The 5,395-nt window shown below is 44.0% G+C and overlaps 1 protein-coding gene across 2 annotated transcripts; it reads left to right on the top strand.

Annotated features, from left to right (window-relative positions):
* Nucleotides 1-73: 73 nt before the first annotated feature.
* CIRBP (cold inducible RNA binding protein) lies at nucleotides 74-2,462 on the top strand. Of its 2 annotated transcripts, none has more exons than XM_010017965.1 (6): nucleotides 74-226; nucleotides 321-427; nucleotides 784-922; nucleotides 1,010-1,094; nucleotides 1,223-1,287; nucleotides 1,707-2,462. In XM_010017965.1, the coding sequence occupies exons 1-6, from the start codon at nucleotides 103-105 to the stop codon at nucleotides 1,721-1,723; spliced, it is 537 nt and encodes a 178-aa protein (XP_010016267.1). In that variant the 5' UTR covers nucleotides 74-102; the 3' UTR covers nucleotides 1,724-2,462. The 2 variants fall into 2 exon arrangements, with proteins under 2 accessions (XP_010016267.1, XP_010016266.1); XM_010017964.1 differs by having other exon boundaries at nucleotides 77-226; nucleotides 1,220-1,287.
* Nucleotides 2,463-5,395: the final 2,933 nt, after the last annotated feature.

The raw sequence follows: 5,395 nt of genomic DNA, 5'->3' as shown, positions 1-5,395 counted from the left end.
GTAATGTAAACAGCTGCTTCGGTGGAGCTGGAGCGTGAGAGCCGTGCGAGGCTCCTGGGGCGTTACAACCGGTTGCAGCGTTGTGGGAGTGTTTAACTTGGGATGTTGACTTTGCAGGTCAGAATGGCATCAGATGAGGGAAAACTCTTTGTCGGCGGCCTGAGTTTTGACACCAATGAACAGTCACTGGAACAAGTGTTCTCTAAGTACGGGCAGATCTCCGAAGGTAAGGCTGCAGCCCCCAGCTGGGATGTTTCCATCCCTCTGTAATGCTGCACAGGTGCTCACGGCTTTGGTTTTTTTCCTTCCTCCCTTTGTAGTTGTGGTGGTGAAAGACAGAGAGACTCAGAGGTCCAGAGGTTTTGGCTTTGTTACTTTTGAAAACATAGATGATGCTAAAGATGCGATGATGGCCATGAATGGGAAGGTAAGGAGGCTTTGGGGCAGCTTCTGTATTTATCCTAAAACATAGTAAGAGAAACATGAAGGCTGTGTAGATAAAGAGATGAATAGTGGGACATCAGCACAATTTATTTATGTAAACAACTTGTTAAAGTTGGACAACTTGGCTTATATGCCCAGGAAAAGAGCTGCTTTATAGAAATACCTGTAGGTGCTTCAAGCATTAATTTACTTGTGCATCTGGATTAAATAATGTGAAATAAAATCGTTTTAAGAAGTAGCAATGTTTGGTATTGCATGGTTGGTAGTGAAAGCGTGTAATTCACTGTGTGTGTTGTTTTGCTGTTTAAATGCTAAGTCGATGTATTTTCTGTTTGTTAGTCTGTAGATGGACGACAGATCAGAGTGGATCAGGCTGGGAAATCATCAGAGAACAGATCTCGTGGCTACAGAGGGGGCTCTTCTGGGGGCAGAGGCTTTTTCCGTGGGGGCAGAGGTCGGGGCCGTGGCTTCTCCAGAGGTGAGTGCATGTGGGTAACTGGAGTGCATGGGGCAGTCGTGGTGTTTGTCAGGATGCTTAAAAACCCATGACCTGTGTTTGCTCAAGGTGGTGGAGACAGAGGCTATGGCGGAAGCAGATTTGATTCCAGAAGTGGGGGATATAATGGCTCCAGAGACTACTATAATAGCAGGTAAAGTCATCCCACCTGCTAGTGGGCTGTTGCAAAGCTCTTTAAGCCCGTTGCCTCTTGGACATTAATGTCAATAGGCTCCAGAGCAGTTGAACAAATAGAAAGCAGGTGAATGTTTCCCACAGCAGGAGTCAAGGTGGCTATGGAGACAGGTCTTCAGGAGGATCCTACAGAGACAGCTATGACAGTTACGGTAAGCCCTGGTTCAAATGGGAATGACGAGTACGTTTGCTGTAGGAGCTCTCTAAACCTTCTGACCCTGTACTTGAGTCTGGAAATGCTCAGTTGGACTGTACCACTATTGCTGTTCTTGCCCGTAAGAACCAATCTGTCAGGCTTTGGACGTGGTTGTGCCAGTTAAGTTTCTAATTTGTAATGCATGTGTAGGAGTTGCTTGGATCTAAGGCAAAGGGAGCTTTTAAAATACTTTCCTCAAGCTTGAGACTAAAGACAAAACTCGGATGCCCTAACAAACTTAAATCAAGGGTGGGGGAAGTTCTCTTGCGATGTAGCCAACTTAGCACTAGCTTCTGAAATAATGCAAGGGAGTAAAATGCTGGAACTTGTCTATGCTTCAGTGCCTTTACAATTGTGCCTGCTTCTTGTCCTCAGCTACACACAACGAGTAAAAATCCTTCCTGACTCAAGATCGTCCTTCCAATGGCTGTATTTATAAAGATTTTTGGAGCTTCGCTGAAATGGTTATTGTGTAGTACATCTACTTGTATTTCCACTTTTGTAGTATTATCAGTTCGAATCTTGTCAAACACAGCCTGACAGCTTCTGATATGAGATGGTCTGATTAGACTTTCCTTTTAAGAAAGCTCTGCTTTCAAGTGTTTTTAATCTTTTTTTGAAAGCACTTCACGTTTTGTTTTGCCCTCCCACGATGAGCCAAGGTGTTTTTTCTTTTGAAAGTGGTGAAGTTGGGGCCCCAATTCAGTTTCTTTTGAGATAGAAAGGACCTTTAATTCAATGTTCACTGGAAGCTGAACAAGCTGTGGACTTACTTTTTTTTTTTTAAGTGCATTACCTTCGTCTTTTGTAACATTCCTTTAGTGTAGCAAGGTAGGAATGCAGCCTGGGTACAAATTGGAAGGCAAACCACCTTGATATATCTAAAGAGAAACTTGCTTGTATGTTCAACCTGCATAACGGTATTTTTACTGTTGTAATGATGTAAATTACCCAGAAATAGACTTGCAAACTTACCATAAAAGAGGTTCTTGAAAATGTTTATTTATATTGTCCTTTTTTACTGGAAGAAATATGCATATTCCATTGATATTGTATTTGAAGTGGTAAAGGATTCTTGTATACAGTTTTCTTTGGCTTTACGAAGCCTATTAAAAGACCGTCTGAAATGAACTCTGCTCCTGACATTTACATTTCATTGCACAACACAATCTTTGAAGACAAAAGAACAGTCTTTAGTAGAGGATGTCAGAGGAGAAGACAGCGGCAGTATAAGAGTGAGCCAGAGTTATAGACCAGCTGCTAGATCCTAATCTGAATCGGTCTTGACATGTGAATTGAACATACTTTCACATAAGAGCACTGAAAGCACATGTTGGATGCTTTAGCACTCAAAGCCTAAGTCAGAAGCTGAGGGAATGCCAGTGTTAGGTAGGATGATTGATGTTTCCTTAATGCTGAAGTAGCCTACATTGACAAGCTGTAGTAAAGAATCAGTCCTTTAGTAACTGGACTTGGTAGGAGCTTGACAAGTGTTCACTGGTAGGTAAATTGCCGTGATTAGGTAGCTTTGTCATTGCCTTACAAGTTCTAAGAATTCTTTGCTAGCATATGGAAACTGCAGTGTCCTTGGAGAAAAGAAGTGTTGTGCCTCCAACAGAAACCTCTGAGACGAAAGCTGCTCTCTTGGCTAGTTCATATGTGGAAATAGTCCTGTAATTCGAGGTAACTCCTTTTGCTCATGTCCGCATCCTTCCTCTTGTTGAGAGCTCATTTGAAAGTCTAATGTACCTGTGAAATATTCCTTTGGCAATTTTGGTCAACTGAGGGAAAAATTGTAACCCATGCCGTATGCAACCTTTGGCTTGTGGCACAACTTCGGTTCCACAGATCAGAGATGGGCATGCAGTCATGTCTTGCTAGTAGGTATGGAAGCAAGATGGGAAATGAATTCCCTGACTCGATATGTGTTCATCTATTGAGAATCTTTCTAGACTTCATTAAGTTGCTCACTTTAATTGTAGCTTTCTTTGCCATCCTACTTGTTGCCATTAACTTTTTCCCATAGCCCACACCTCCTAAGCAGCCATGTCAAAGTGGTTAACTCTCTGCTTAGGGATCAAATGATACATTGGTTGGTGTGTCCAAGGCATCAGCCAGCCCGGAACAGTTTTCCCAGACTGTGCTTCTGTGGTGTGATGGGTTCAGCGAATGGCTTGTGAAACCCTCGTATCCGATGTGACTCGTGCTGGGGGAGGCGGGTGGCAATGTGAGGTCTCCAGCTGATACCTCTATTAATGCACCTTTGCTTTGGCAGGCTGAAGACAGGAGGGACACTCAACATGGAAGCTGAGTGGGGATTTGAGGAAGGAGAGCCTTCGTTCCAAGGAAGCAGGACCAACACAGGAGTTTGCCAGCCAGGTAGGGTCTCTTCAGTGCTTTTTCCTAAACCACCCTGTTTTCCCTGTTACTGTAAGTGGTGAAGTCAACACTGGTGGTTTCTAGGTGAAAATTTCCGTGGGTTCTTTCTAACTTTAGTGTCTTCGTTTTGTTTCAGCAATGAAATGCGTCAGAAGACCCAGAAGAATGGCCACTGACTGGAGGGGTGGAGATGAAGAGCTTGGAGCAGTGTTCCTGATTTTTATATAGATCAATGGAACGAGGAAATTAGTGAAGCTAGAATAAAATACTGGAATGTGGAAAAAGATACAAATCTCTGTAGTACTTTGTGAGGAAAATGCAGGACTATTGGATGTGGCCCAGGTGTACAATGGTATCTGGTGTATAGCTTGGTTGAAAATACAAAATGAACCAGTGCTGTTCTGGTTGGGGGGTGAAGAGAGAGCAACTTCAAGGGCAAGTTTGAGAAAGAAAGTCAATTGCATCGTTGTAACCTTGAATTACATGAAGGTTGTGCGTCTGCAGAACTCCAGTGGTGAAGGGAACTGTTGGATGAGAAAACGTATGAACAAGGAGTTGGTATTTGTAGATCAGAAGCTGATTCTTCCAGTTGAAATGGTAGGAAATGCAAAAGTAATTTGCACTTAAGTGCTAAAGCTTTTCTTTTTTTTGACCTTGGATAATGATTTGCTTCCCTATGCATCAGAGCAGTTCTGCTGATGAAAGCTCAGATGTGTTTCTGCTGCTCACAGAGGTAGCAGCTTAGATGACTTAATTCCCACTGTCCCGCTGGCCTGGTGGGTTGGCATGGGGCTCCAAAACGAGACTGAGACCTTCCACAACCAGTCTGTGAACTGATGCTGAGGAAAAATGAGGTCTTGTTCTCGGGTAAAACCTGAAAATGTGGCAGCTCCGTAATGAGGATTTACACTGTCGGAGAGGCTGGTGGCCGTGAATGTATTTTAGGCAGCTTTGAAGAGAATGGGGCAGGAGCCTGCACTGTGGTATTGAAGGCAAAGAGGAGGGTTTCTGATGGCCTCTGCTACCCTGCCCACCCTTTTTGTGTTGAAAGCAGTTAATTGCTTTATCCTGCTTTTTCCCCCTTCTAACTGTTGCTTTTCTGGCTTTTGGTTCTGCTTTGCCCTGCTTGAAGGACACTCTTAAGAACAGCGTGTTACGCAGAGGAGCCTGCTCATGCAGACTGAGTGACTTGGGAGACGTCACATGGGTCTGGTGACAGTGACAATGACTGCTGCAGGGTGTTTGGAGGGCAGAGCTGACTTTTCTGGTCCGTGTTCTAAAGCCTGGTTATGGAGCCAGGCTGTGGTTTGCCAACCTGCTGAGGTGTAGCCGCTGCTCCTGCTCTTTGCTTGAATCAGCTCCCCAGAGCAGGCAGCAGTGATGGAGGTGGGTGCTTGGCTGGTATAAATAAACTAATTAAGGGCTAAAGCAGCTTTAAAACCTTGTGCTGTTGTTAAGAAATGCTTTATCTTGCTGGGGAGTCCCAGGCACAAAGGAATTTGTATGGAGGTGAGCAGGGGTCTTGCTGCTGAAGAGCTATCAGAGCTATGAGAGCCCTGGGGCCACTTGTGTGTATAGAATGGGAATAATTATCGAGCTTCCTTCTTGAAACCTACTTTTCCTCCTTTTTTTAACTTATTTTCCAATTAACTAAATGAACGGGATTTAAAACAAGAAACCAGCCA

The sequence above is a fragment of the Nestor notabilis genome, unplaced genomic scaffold, assembly GCF_000696875.1.
Source record: "Nestor notabilis isolate BGI_N333 unplaced genomic scaffold, ASM69687v1 scaffold32267, whole genome shotgun sequence".
NCBI classification, from domain to species: domain Eukaryota; kingdom Metazoa; phylum Chordata; class Aves; order Psittaciformes; family Psittacidae; genus Nestor; species Nestor notabilis.
This window is presented reverse-complemented; position numbering and strand designations above follow the sequence as displayed.

Bases quoted from the DNA above. Each gene is read 5' to 3' on its own strand.
- CIRBP (XM_010017964.1), top strand. From the start codon at position 103: ATGTTGACTTTGCAGGTCAGAATGGCATCAGATGAGGGAAAACTCTTT. The intron at 227-320 runs GTAAGGCTGCAG...CTCCCTTTGTAG, and splicing joins GTACGGGCAGATCTCCGAAG to TTGTGGTGGTGAAAGACAGA. The intron at 923-1,009 runs GTGAGTGCATGT...TGTTTGCTCAAG, and splicing joins GGGCCGTGGCTTCTCCAGAG to GTGGTGGAGACAGAGGCTAT.